Below are 12505 nucleotides of genomic sequence, written 5' to 3'. Positions count from 1 at the left end.
TTTATTGATGAAGCATTGAGGAAAACTCCAGATGTCTCAGCAGACGCTCCTGGATTCCCTGGAGCTCAGCCTGATCAGCTGGTATTGATTATGGGATGCTGAGCTGCAGAAACCTGGTTGGCTCGGTTCACAACTGCAGTTTCTGCCTCAGTGGATGTGGATCAGAGTTCCTGCAGTTAGAATCAGAACCTGAAGTAAACCCTCTGACTCCTCCAGGTAACGTCACCTGCGCTCTGAACGAGTTCACCTGCGCCAGCGGCCGCTGCATCTCCAAGAACTTTGTGTGCAACGGCGAGGACGACTGCGGCGACGGCTCGGACGAGGTGGACTGCGCGCCGTCGTCCTGCGCTCCCAACGAGTTCCAGTGTGGGAACGCTTCCTGCATCCCGGCCAACTGGGTCTGTGACGACGACGTCGACTGTCAGGTGAGAGGAAACGAAGAAGAAAATCAGGTCTGAGGACTGAACGGCCATTTTCTACTGGTGATGCGTTTTAGGGATTTACAGGTGGAGTTCAGGTCAGAATTAAAATACTTTAATTCTCTAAGAACTTTTGTTTGATAGGAAAAGAGATGGTTGTGTCAAATATAAGAAACTATTTGAAACAAATAATTCTGCCACAGAATGGTGCTTTTTAAAATCTTAAAAATTGCATGTGGAAAATGTCTGTCCTTAATCACACATTCAATCAAACTAGAGGGATAAGAAGCTGCAAAGTCTTTTTTAAAAAAGCAATTGTTTTATACCAAATTCAATTTCCAACTTTGTTTTTCCTCTAGCAAAATTAAAAGACAAATGCATAAAATAAAGTTGCTCATTTCAATAATTACGAGTTGAGATGAACAGAAGCTGGAAAACAAGCTGACGTCTCTCTGGAGACCTGAAGAGGGCGTTGGTGTGAAAAATCCAGATTTGTCTAATCTGCATGTAAACAATTTGAAAAAGCTGCAAACCTAAGTTTTTACTGTGCAAAAATCAGAAAATTTAATGCACACCAACTTATCTGCAAATGTCATGTTGTGGAAAAACAATTCAATCCAGAAAACTGCACATTATGAATGAAATGTGCAACTGCAACCTTCATTAATGCACATCTGTACATTTAATCATAATTAGAAAAACCAAAAACTTTCTGATTGTTGCTGAAATATTGGCATTAAAGTAAAATATCCTGATTTAAACTGTTTGTTTCTGCAGGACCAGTCAGATGAAGCTCCGGCTCGGTGCGGCCGCCACCCGACGCCGCCTGCCAAGTGTTTGTCCAGCGAGATGCAGTGCAGCTCTGGAGAATGCATCCATAAGAAGTGGAGATGTGACGGAGACCCCGACTGCAAGGACGGCAGCGACGAGGCCAACTGTCGTACGTCATGATGCCAAAACGACTCCAGCTTCTTTCACTGATTTTCCTTTAGCAGGAAGTAAAGTTTGAGTTTGTTTGCAGCTGCGCGGAGTTGTGAACCAGATAAGTTTAAATGTGACGATGGCAGCTGCATCCAGGGAAGCAGACAGTGTAACGGCTACAGAGACTGTGATGACGGATCGGATGAAATCAACTGCAAGAACCGTAAGACTCTGGTTTTAAAACAAAACGTCCTCATGCATTGAAACTCTTCTGGATTAGTGATGATCTGGATTAACTTCCTGTTTCAGTGACTCAGTGCAACGGGCCAGAGAAGTTCAAGTGTCGCAGCGGAGAATGTATCGAAATGAGCAAAGTGTGCAACAAGATCAGAGACTGTCCAGACTGGAGCGACGAGCCGATCAACGAGTGCAGTGAGTTTTAAATGGGACTAAATTATGAACATCTGGAGCTTCTGTTGATGATCCTGAAAGGATGAGATGAATTTTAAAGTCAGTATTTCTTTACTAACTTGAATTATAATGTTTGTTCCTCTTAAATGTCACATTTGTTTCATTTTATAGCTGCATCCAGAAACTGTTTCAATTAACAAAATGCAAATGGTTTATTCATCAAATAAGACTTAAAATAAATTTTACTTCCTGATTTAACAACTTGAAATTGGCCCTCTGTCTCTTTAAAACCTTTCTGCTCTTTCTGAAACTCAGGCTTCAGGAAGTCATCACAACATGGCTTCTCTATTAACCCTTTAACGTTTTTACCAGCGTTTCACTGAGAAGTAGCTCCTATAATGAGCTCAGCTGTTCCACCAGTTTGCCAAATGCTGCTGGCTAGTCTGAAGGAGTATCAGAGGCTCGTCAGCTTCCAAAAGCAAATCTGTGTGAAGCAGATTGTTTTTTTGTTTTTTTACATTTTATAGAAAACGCCTGTTTTGTTCCTTCTGTAACCGTGGTTTTGTTCTTGTTCCAGATGTGAACGAGTGTCTCCTGAACAACGGCGGCTGCTCCCACATCTGCAAAGACATGGTGATCGGCTTCGAATGCGACTGCACACCTGGACTGCAGCTCATCGACCACAAGACCTGCGGAGGTACGAGCTGCGCGTCACCAGACGAGTTCAAGGATTTCAAGTCAATTTTCTTTGTCCTGCAAATAAGAAATGAGGCTGGAAAAAGCTCATTGACTAATTTTCATTTAACTCTCCAGTTTTGACTAATTCAAACTAAAATCCTGATCCATAGAGGCGTGTCCGACGCTGCAGGATTTCACTCCATGTTTATTCTGAACTGAAACATTCGGTGGTAAATCCTGCAGGTCGTTTTCTGACGGTGTTCAGGAGATCTGTACGTCCTCTAATCCCTCCTGGCATAAACTCCATCAGTCCTTCAGAAGCGTTACATTTCCTCCCATTTGCAACCAGCAGTGAACTGAATGCTGGAATATTTAACTGACTAAAAAAAGACTGGAATTAAAGGTTTAAATGTCTTGTTTTCTTTTATAAGAACTTGCGATTTTAAGATGGTTGTGCAGCTTTCCATTTCTAAACGGTTCCTCTTGGTCTCTTGATGCAGACATCAATGAGTGCATGAATCCTGGTATCTGCAGTCAGATCTGCATCAACCTGAAGGGCGGCTATAAGTGTGAATGTCATAACGGCTACCAGATGGATCCGGCTACCAGCGTCTGCAAGGCTGTTGGTGAGCATCAGGAGTTCAGTTTGACCTTTTCACCTTTCCTGGTTTTTACAAACTTCTCTTCCTCCGGTTCAGGGAAGGAGCCGTGCCTGATCTTCACCAACCGCCGTGATATTCGCCGTCTGGGTCTGGAGAGGAAGGAGTACACGCAGATCGTGGAGCAGCAGAGAAACGCCGCGGCTCTGGATGCAGATTTCAACCAGCAGACCATCTTCTGGGCCGACCTGGGTCAGAGGGCCATTTACAGGTAGTCGGGGTTCATTTTCCATTATTGGAGCTATTGAACACGAGCATGATTGACAGCAGTAAGACCCTCCTTGTTTAGTGCATTTCAACTGTTGGCACTAGGAGAGCTTTTCTTTTTTTTCTTGTGATCTACATTTATAAATTCTTGCCATGAAAAGATCAGATGCATTTTGCATAAAGAGAAACCTGCTGTGGTTCACGTCAGGCTGCAGTGTGAATGCAGCTCAATGGGAAATGAGGCTCATCTGCTGAGTTTTGGACCATTTACTGTAACTTTGCATCTGGACTTTATGTCCATCTTTAACTACTGACTGAACTCGACTCCTCTAAACCATTTAAAGGTGACAAACTGTCTGTTTTCCTCAAACCTCCATGTTTTTCCAGCACCGTCCTGGACAGGCGAGGCGACGTCGGCGTCCATAAGAAGGTGATCGATAACGTCCAGACTCCTCTGGGCATCGCTGTGGACTGGATCTATAAGAACCTGTACTGGTCCGATCTGGGAACCAAAACCATTTCTGTGGCGAACTTCAACGGAACCAAGAGGAAAGTTCTGTTCAACACGGGCCTGAGGGAACCCGCCTCCATTGCCGTGGATCCCTTATCTGGGTGGGTGGAAACGTTTTGGGTTTTTACTGACTGCTGCTCTGATCCGCTGACTGGACTGTTCTGGTCTCAGGTTTCTGTACTGGTCTGACTGGGGAGAGCCGGCTAAGATCGAGAAGTCTGGAATGAACGGAGCGGACCGGCAGGTTCTGGTGGCCACTGACATCCAGTGGCCCAACGGGATCACACTGGGTAGGAATGAGGCGAAACGTCTCCAACATGAAAACCTGTAGCTGAAATGATAAAATCTATTAATGTATTTAATGTCTTCAGATCTGATCAAAGGCCGGCTCTACTGGGTCGACTCCAAGCTGCACATGCTCAGTAGCGTCGACCTGAACGGAGACAACAGGAACAAGGTGCTGCAGTCTGCAGATTATCTGGCTCATCCATTCGCCGTCACCGTGTTCGAGGTTCGTTTTGCCTTCAGGTTAAATTCATTGACGTGTAAATCTACAATAAAAACTCAGTTAAAATGTAAGTTTGTTCACTTTAAATGTTTAAGTTTGAAATGATTAGACTGATAAAAGGCCATTTGATGACAAAACAAAGTTTCTATTTCAGGTCTGTTAAACTTGTGGCGTTTTTAACGTCACCTGGTTCATTTTCATTAAAGGAATTTAGACAATAAAATGATTTTATTTGAAAAATCAGAGTAAATACTTTTCCAATATACTATAAAAGCTTAACTGGATAAGTTAAAATTTGTACAATGTGCCATTTTTTTTAGTGATTAATGGATTACTGAAATAATCAGCTGTTTGTAAAAGTCGGCCATGTTGGTTCTGTTAGGATCGGGTTTTCTGGACCGACGGTGAAAACAAAGCCATCTACGGCGCCAACAAGTTCTCTGGTTCTGATGTCGTCACGCTGGCCAGCAACCTGAACGACCCTCAGGACGTCATCGTCTACCATGAGCTGATCCAGCTGGCTGGTAAGGGGTCAAAGGTCACCCAGTGTAACCAGGACTGGTTACCAGCTGGATTTGGGCTTCAGTTTGTTTTTTCTCTGCAGGAACCAACTGGTGCACAGAGAAAAACGGCGGCTGCAGCTTCTTGTGTCTTCCTGCTCCACAGATCAACAAACACTCCCCCAAGTACAGCTGTGTGTGTCCTGCAGGCCAGGAGCTGGCAGCAGACGGCCAGCGCTGCAGACCCGGTGAGTCCTGACCCGACATGCAGGAGGGATCGGTCTGCTGCAGGACTTCACCTCTAAACATTGTCCTCTTAGTTTTACTGCTGAAATCGGTTTCATGTTTTCAATATAAGTACCACTCGCCTGTTTGGGCTTCTAGAGGAGCAAAGGGAACCTTTACGTCTTGACTTTTAAGTTGTGGTTAAATGTCTGCAGCAGCTCCAGGGTTGTTTGCAACAATTAGCGGTTCCAGGTGTGAAGGCAGAGCGGCTCTGGCCTTCACCTCCTGCTGGACGACCGGTTGCTTAGAGACGCTTTGTTTTCCCTGCAGCTTCGCTCAGATCCTTTCACAGCCTTTTCAAACATGACAGCTGAATCCGCAGCACTAATTGGACTCTGGTTCCAGTCGGGACTCGCAGATCGCTGGACCGTCTTCATGGCAGGACTACCAGCAAACTGCAGTTTCCCAGATTTTCTCTTTATTTCACAGGAAACAGAATCTGTGGAAGTTTTAACAGAGAAATGAAGCATCCTGAGGTTGTCGAGTCATCTTGACTCGATTTAAAGGAGTTTTTGAGACGTTCTAAGAAACCAACAGAACGGTGGAATCCAGACTTTTCAGAAATTGAGTCTTAAAAAACAAAAATCTGATTTGGCTATAAAATCATCACCCAGCTCTAGTGCATCCTTTACTTTCTTCCTGGTTTTTCCCCTCTTCTGTCCATCTTCTAGTTTCTAGTTATTCCACATTTTGTTGAAGTATTTACCATAAACCTGGTCAACTTTACCTCTTTACTTAGGAAGCTCATTTAAATCACATCTGCAGGTTTACAGTAGACTGAAGAACCCTGGATTTCAATTTTTATTGATCCTGCTTACTTTCCTATTTGGTGCCTGTCCCTTTAAGGCTGCAGACTAATTGGCCCATTTCCCAGCTGCCTCATCTGGCCGACCAGGAACTGGAGCTGTGAGGCTGCAGCTCCAGTCGACTCTAATCCTGTTAGAAACACAAAGTGAACAGAAGCTTTTCTCAACTCACAGCTACAAACGACAGTTTTTCTTGTTTAAATGACGCTTTTACAGATCAGTGGTTTGTTCTTCAGTGTGAGCTGAAATCATAGTCCAGTGGTTCCTGGAGGCTTCCTGCATGTTTTATTCTCTCCCTGGAGGTGGCAACGATCTCAGCAGGTCGATGTTCTCCTCAGGCCTCTGATGAACCATCATTTGGTCCTGGTGCCTTCAGGACCCACTTTGGGGACCACTGTCAGATGTTTTGGTTTTTCATTGTTTACAATGAGAAACTTAAAATCCCATAATGCTCTGCTGTGTGGGCAGGTTTGTTTACGTTTCATGAAGAAAACATTTTATTTTCTCCACTAATTTACAGATCAGAACAAACTTGAAGCTTCTCATCAGAAATTCCAGCAGCTTCTTTATTTGTGATGATTCACAGGAATATGATCATTACTGAGTTTTCAGAGAATAACAAGATGGTGTAACATGATGTAGTAAAACAGATTTAACCCTGCATTTGTGTTGCTTCATCAGAAATTGTCTACCCAGAATGCCCTGCTCTGTAGTCCACTTCCTGCTTTGGAGCGATCTGTGGTCCATTCAAACTGCACCAGTGTTCAGTTCAGCCAAACGCAGACTGAGGTTTGTAGGTGGACCAGAGTTCACACCTCACCACAGAACCAGACCTCCCAGTTGGAGCCGTTCAGTTCAGGAGGTTTAAACCACAGCTACTGGTTTCATGCATCAGATAAACCAGTTTACTCTCCAGAGATCTGGTCTACATTCAAAGAAAACTCAGAAATGGGACGACCTTGAATGCTTAAGGTTTGTTGTTCCTCTTCTAGTGACAGACTTTTCCTCAGAGGATGATGGTGAAGCTCTAACTCAGCCTGAAGGTAAAAGCCAACACTGTCTGAAAGCAAGCTGGACTTTCCTAAGATCAAGTAACATCCAGTAAATTAATCTTTTCTGCTTTAACTGAAACTTCTGCTGCTTTGGTCATGATCTGATCGGCGCTTTCCAGTTCAACCTGGAAACTCAAACTGAATTTCCCTGCATCATATTTTTTTACTCCAGTAATTTTAATCACAAACCTGAGGAATCCTTGACTTGTTACTAAATGAGAACAATGTGACATTCAGTAATCGCCTCTCTGCTGCTGAAGAGTTTAAATTAAATCTGCCTCTGAACTAATCTAGAACAGGAGCACCATCTAGTGGAAGAAAACGGGAAGTGCACATGCAGGTTTTGGCTCAAAACCTGCATCTATGTTCTGTGAAAATGGAGCTGGACTCCAACTATAGCTTATAAATCTCAGAACCTGCTGGAAGTTTTTACTTTTGCTATTTGAACCATTTTTTTCTTCTGCTTTTATAAAAGTTGATGCAGTATCTTGTTTTGAATGTGAGCTTTAGATTTACACCAGTGTCTCTTATAAGGCTCTGGATGCATGGAGATTTTAATATATTTTTATTGCAATAAAATGCCACCAAATAATTAGACTTAAAGTTTCTATAAGTCTTATAATTGTTGGGTCTTCAGTATTCCCAGATGTTAAAGCAGATCTTTCTCAGCTCTCCAGATAAAAAACAACCAAAGCACTTTGCTGATTTTTGGCAAATATTTTTTAGCTTCAGGAAAATGAGCCTTTACAAAAACCTTCCAAATGTAACGTCCCAACCAAGAGGGAAAGAAAACGGGCTTGTTGGCTTACCATCCAGAAACCACTTGCTGGATGTTTTATGCAGGAGGCTCCACTTCTGCTTTTCAAAGCTATGATTGTGTAATTGTGCATCTATTTGTATTTAGTGACAAGAGGCCCTAAAATGGCTCATTCTGAACTGAGCAGACTTGAATCTTTATAAATGAGTTATGAAAAACATGTGAAGGGCAGGTTTTGTATAGACCATAAACCTTTCGTAACCTGTACAAGGTGTATGAAAGTTGCCATTTTCGTCTCTTCCAGAAGCCAATGTGAGCACGTCTATCCAGGTGGACTCCACCACCAGAGGCTCTGCTGCTGCCTGGGCCGTCCTACCCGTCTGTAAGTCCAGCTGCTCCTCCTCTGAGGTCAAACATGAAGGTCAGAGCTGTTTGTCACCAGCCTCTCTGCTGCAGTGCTGCTGGCCATGGCTGCAGCCGGCGCCTACCTGATGTGGAGGAACTGGCAGCTGAAGAACCAGAAGAGCATGAACTTCGACAACCCAGTCTACCTGAAAACCACAGAAGAAGACCTCAACATCGACATCACGCGCCACGGAGCCAACGTGGGCCACACCTACCCAGCGGTGAGTCGACCGACCTGGAAACTCCTGCAGGTTGAATAGATCATTTCCTCCTGCAGGTCAGTTTTACTTAAAACTTTTCTAGCTTCATCAAACCCTCTAGTTGAAACTTTAAGATGTTTTACTATCAGGTTGTTCTCTACCCAAATAAGTCGGCTTTATCTCTTTTGTTTGTGTAAAAAGTCATCTGAATAGTTTTTTAAATCCTAACATGCTCTTGAAAATTTACCTGATGCAACAAAATTGTTTTTTTTAGTAAGACTATAATTATAAATCTCTGAACTCAGAAATTTTAAAATAAATATTGATGTGTGTTAAAATGCTCCAATTTCCTTTTTTTTTTCCAGATTTCAATCGTGAGCACAGACGATGATTTATCCTGATCAGGATTTGGTTTTTTGTCCTCCTCGTTTCCATGCCAACGGTTCACGGCAGCCCTTAAATTTCAACCACAAGCCTTCAGAAGTGCATCAAGTCCTGATCTGTGAAGAGGAAATGTTATTTATTATGTGAATACTTCCAGTTTTCCACCTTCACTCCAAAGTGTTTTTCTTTTCCTTCTCTGTCTGGCTGACCAGAGATCAGTTTCCTCTCTGAGGGTCTTTCTGTGTTCAGCCTGGACTGAAGAACTGAATCTTCATCAAACTGTTTCCTGGTTCTGATGTAAACCGGGTCAAAGTTCTCAGGTCTTAACGGGGAACCAAGTCTGGAGACTAAAAGACGAATATTTAATTATGAAACGGGATGTTAATATTTCTGATCATGCTTTGTGGCTAATTTTAGGGTTTCTTCTGTTAACTGCATTATTGCTGCTGAGGTCGCCATGGTTACAGCATTTGTAAATATATTTCCTCCCTCAGATGTGACTGTAAATCAGGACTCAAAGCACTTTGATCATGTTCTCTGTAAATAAGATTGTATGAACTGACTTGAATCCATTTCTTGCTCTGGCCGTTTCGTCACCAGAGTTCAGATTTATTTAAGGAGCAGAGGAGGAAAAACATGAATTTGGTAAAAATGACTATTTTGTATGTTTGTGCTGTTGCTGTGAACTTTTTATAGCCTTGTACAGTAAAGGATGAAATGATCTGTAACTGAAGGAACTGATTCAGACATTTTGAATTAAAACAATCTGTGTTAAATCTTTCTGGAATATTTTTGTTCTTGTGGTTTAATGTCGGAGTGAAACGAGTCAAACATCCAAGCAGTTGTAATGAGAAAAGCCTCAGGACCTTCTGGTTCACTTCCTTACCAAATCTACTTATGGTTCTCAAAGTATTTGATATAAATTTCCAGGGCTACAGGCATAAAATTTTTGTTTTATCCATGTTTTGAAAGTGTAATGTTGCTATTCTGGGTGGGAATGCAAACACACCCCACCAGTAAACTGTCTTATCCCAGTTGGATTTGATGCCTAAAGTGCAGAACCAGGGCAGCAGTAACCCAGTTGCCTCCTCTCTCCACACCAGCAGCTCCCACTCTGACGATGGATCTGCAGACCAACCCAAATGTTCATGCGAGTCCAGCTGGTTTTCCCAGTTTCATTCCCTCATTACCAAAACAAACTAAACTGACTAACTTGTTCAACTTGATGCACCAGTAGAAGCTTCATGGGACAGAGAGGCTTTTTTTTTTGGGAGGGATGGTGGGGGGGCTTGGTGGGGTTATTGTAGTCTGTAAGGCGGGCCCAGAAAATCCTCTGGAATCACTGCTTTAACAAATGATGGGCACAAGAAACGCCACCTTAACAGTAACCTCAGGATTGTCAGATTTTATTTTCCCTCAAAGTCCACTGAGAGACGCCTCTATGGAGAGCAGCATAGGTGGCTAATATTTAGCATGTTTAATATTTTAGCTTATGTAGTTAGAAGCTCCCAGATGAGAAGATCTGAGCATCTGGTTTGGTTGATCCAGAAGGTTCTGGACTCATCCAGAAACCCAGAACAACTGGACTCCAGTCTGACCTTCAACAGAACATTCTGCTCTAAATCCAGACGGGACCGCTTGATGTCTCTGGACCTGAAACATGAAGTGCTGTGAAAAACTATTTGGTCCTTTACAGATTTCTGCTGTTTTGCCTTTTTGTCCTGAAATGTTTCAGATCATCAAACTGATTTTAATATTTGAAGAAAAACTGATTAAATACAATAAACAGTTTTAAATGATTTTATTCATTAAAGGAAAAAAGCTCCAAACCAACCTTTATTCACTCCTTTATTAAATCATGAACTAACTGATTAAATACAATAAACAGTTTTTAAATGATTTTATTCATTAAAGGAAAAGATCTGAAAACCAACCTTTAATTATTCACACTCCTTTGTTAAATCCTGAACTAACTGTGATTAAACCACATTTTTATAAAGCTGAGCTGAACCTCCCAGTGAACTCAGACCTGATTATTACCTGCAGGTCCAATAAATTATTTTAACAGAACCTCTGATGGATAAAGATCTGGAAGCAACACATCATCTAAAAACCTCAGAGCAAGCAGAGAAACAAAGTCTCTGACATCCATCAGTCTGGAAACGGTTCCAGAACCATCTGTAAGGTTCTGGACTCCAGAGAACCTCAGTAGAACCAGGATCCAACATGGAGCAGTGGAGAACCTTCCAGGAGAGGCCGACCCACCAGAACCACTAAGAGCTCATTAAAGACTCATCAGAAGAACCAGAACCACAGCCAAGTTCAGAGGTATATATTCATTTATTTGATTTTTCTGTCATTTGAACTTTTACATACACAAATCAAAAAAGGAAAAAAAAAAAAAAAAACGTATAGAAATAACATTTAAATTTATGTCAATGGCAGAAACACAAACTTATTAAACCTCTGACGGATGAAAGACCCAGAAAACAGACTTAAAATCAGAACAAGAGAATCTTTCCTGTATTTTATTCTGAAATATTTACAAAAAATAGATAATTCTGCAGACAAACTCATAAAAAACTTAATCAAACCTGATATAAAATTATTTTTTACTATTTTTCAGAGTGAAAGAGTTTTAACGCCTCAAAACAATTATTCCATATCTAACTATCACATTTTTTTTAAATATTCATCCTGACATTGATATTTTAAAATATAAATATATAAAATATAAAACCTCTTAATTTTAATTTCTAAGCATTTTTGTTTACACCATTGAAGATACAAAATTATAGGTTTTGTATAATTAATCCTGTTTCAATCTCTATGAAAACATACAATTTTAAAGTTTGCACTGTAAAAAATGTTTCATTACTTGGATGAAAGTAATGCAGCTATCATTATTATTCAGACATCTTTCTTCTGAAGTATATAGACACGTTTAGAGTTGGTTTTACTCGAGTTTCCTCTGATCTCTACAAAATAATTAACATATATAATCCATGAATCTGAAAATGTGTTGAGTGAAAGAGAGACTAGAGATGAACCATCTGTTCATCAGTGAGAGAGTTTCTCTGACAGGAGGAAAAACTTTAGACTCTAATTAGCAAAGAAACACTGAAGAACCAGAACTGAACCAGACACCAAATCCAGGAATCAGAGGTTCAGTGAATGTGGTGTTGAAGGTGTGGAGGAGGATCAGTGAGTCAGAGGAGACTCTGTAGAAGGACAGAATGCCAGCAGGACAGTCCACATACACTGATACTCTGTTAGAGATGGAGGAGGAGAGACGAGTTTCTGTGTTATTGTGCCAGACAGAGTAACCATCATCAGAGCAGCTCAGACTCCAGGAATGATCATTATATCCAAACCAACAGTCTTCACTCTTTCCTTTCCTCTTGATTCTTCTGTAACTCACTGATACATCAACTTCTCCTCTCCACTCGACCTCCCAGTAACAGCGACCAGTCAGACCAGTTCTACACAGCAGTTGATTCCAGTTATCAAATCTGTCTGGATGATCAGGATATGACTGAAGCTCCTTCACACATGTCACCTTCCTGTTGTCTACAGACAGTTTGAGTTTTCTGCTCACTGTGTTTGTGTCGATGGTGAGTTGACAGGAATCTGATGGAGAGAACAAACACAATCCAGCTGCAGTTATTGATCATTTATTGATCTTTGATGATGATCCTGAATGAGTGATGTGACAGTTTGAAGATGGTTGAATGTGAGCTGCTTTGTTGTCATAAATCAGATGAAAAACACACTTACATCTCTTCAGTCTCCATGGACCTGG

At 41.7% G+C, this 12505-nt stretch overlaps 2 protein-coding genes across 2 annotated transcripts in view; one reads left to right on the top strand and one right to left on the bottom strand.

Moving 5' to 3' along the window:
* The first annotated feature begins 80 nt into the window (after nucleotides 1-80).
* Nucleotides 81-9485, top strand: LOC103132461 (very low-density lipoprotein receptor-like). Its single transcript, XM_007544271.2, has 15 exons — nucleotides 81-425; nucleotides 1197-1359; nucleotides 1441-1563; nucleotides 1650-1772; nucleotides 2329-2448; nucleotides 2930-3055; nucleotides 3128-3299; nucleotides 3683-3907; nucleotides 3978-4096; nucleotides 4178-4317; nucleotides 4697-4838; nucleotides 4919-5062; nucleotides 8019-8096; nucleotides 8171-8340; nucleotides 8685-9485. The coding sequence occupies exons 1-15, from the start codon at nucleotides 96-98 to the stop codon at nucleotides 8718-8720; spliced, it is 2211 nt and encodes a 736-aa protein (XP_007544333.2). The 5' UTR covers nucleotides 81-95; the 3' UTR covers nucleotides 8721-9485.
* Nucleotides 9486-11576: 2091 nt separating this feature from the next.
* Nucleotides 11577-12505, bottom strand: part of LOC103132460 (ribonuclease inhibitor-like) — a gene marked incomplete at its 5' end in the record, with an annotated part of 10274 nt that continues 9345 nt past the window's right edge. Inside the window, 2 exons of the mRNA XM_016667409.1 lie at nucleotides 11577-12333; nucleotides 12481-12501. Of these exons, the coding sequence (XP_016522895.1) occupies nucleotides 11810-12333; nucleotides 12481-12501 (545 nt within the window). The remainder of the gene's footprint in view (nucleotides 12334-12480; nucleotides 12502-12505) is intronic.

The sequence above is a fragment of the Poecilia formosa genome, unplaced genomic scaffold (genome assembly GCF_000485575.1).
Source record: "Poecilia formosa unplaced genomic scaffold, Poecilia_formosa-5.1.2 Scaffold1068, whole genome shotgun sequence".
Lineage (NCBI taxonomy): Eukaryota > Metazoa > Chordata > Actinopteri > Cyprinodontiformes > Poeciliidae > Poecilia > Poecilia formosa.
The sequence above is the reverse complement of the archived record's forward strand: the minus strand, read 5'-3'. Positions and strand labels throughout refer to the sequence as shown.

Bases quoted from the DNA above. Each gene is read 5' to 3' on its own strand.
- LOC103132461 (XM_007544271.2), top strand. From the start codon at position 96: ATGCTGAGCTGCAGAAACCTGGTTGGCTCGGTTCACAACTGCAGTTTC. The intron at 1,564-1,649 runs GTAAGACTCTGG...TTCCTGTTTCAG, and splicing joins TGAAATCAACTGCAAGAACC to TGACTCAGTGCAACGGGCCA. The intron at 2,449-2,929 runs GTACGAGCTGCG...CTCTTGATGCAG, and splicing joins CGACCACAAGACCTGCGGAG to ACATCAATGAGTGCATGAAT.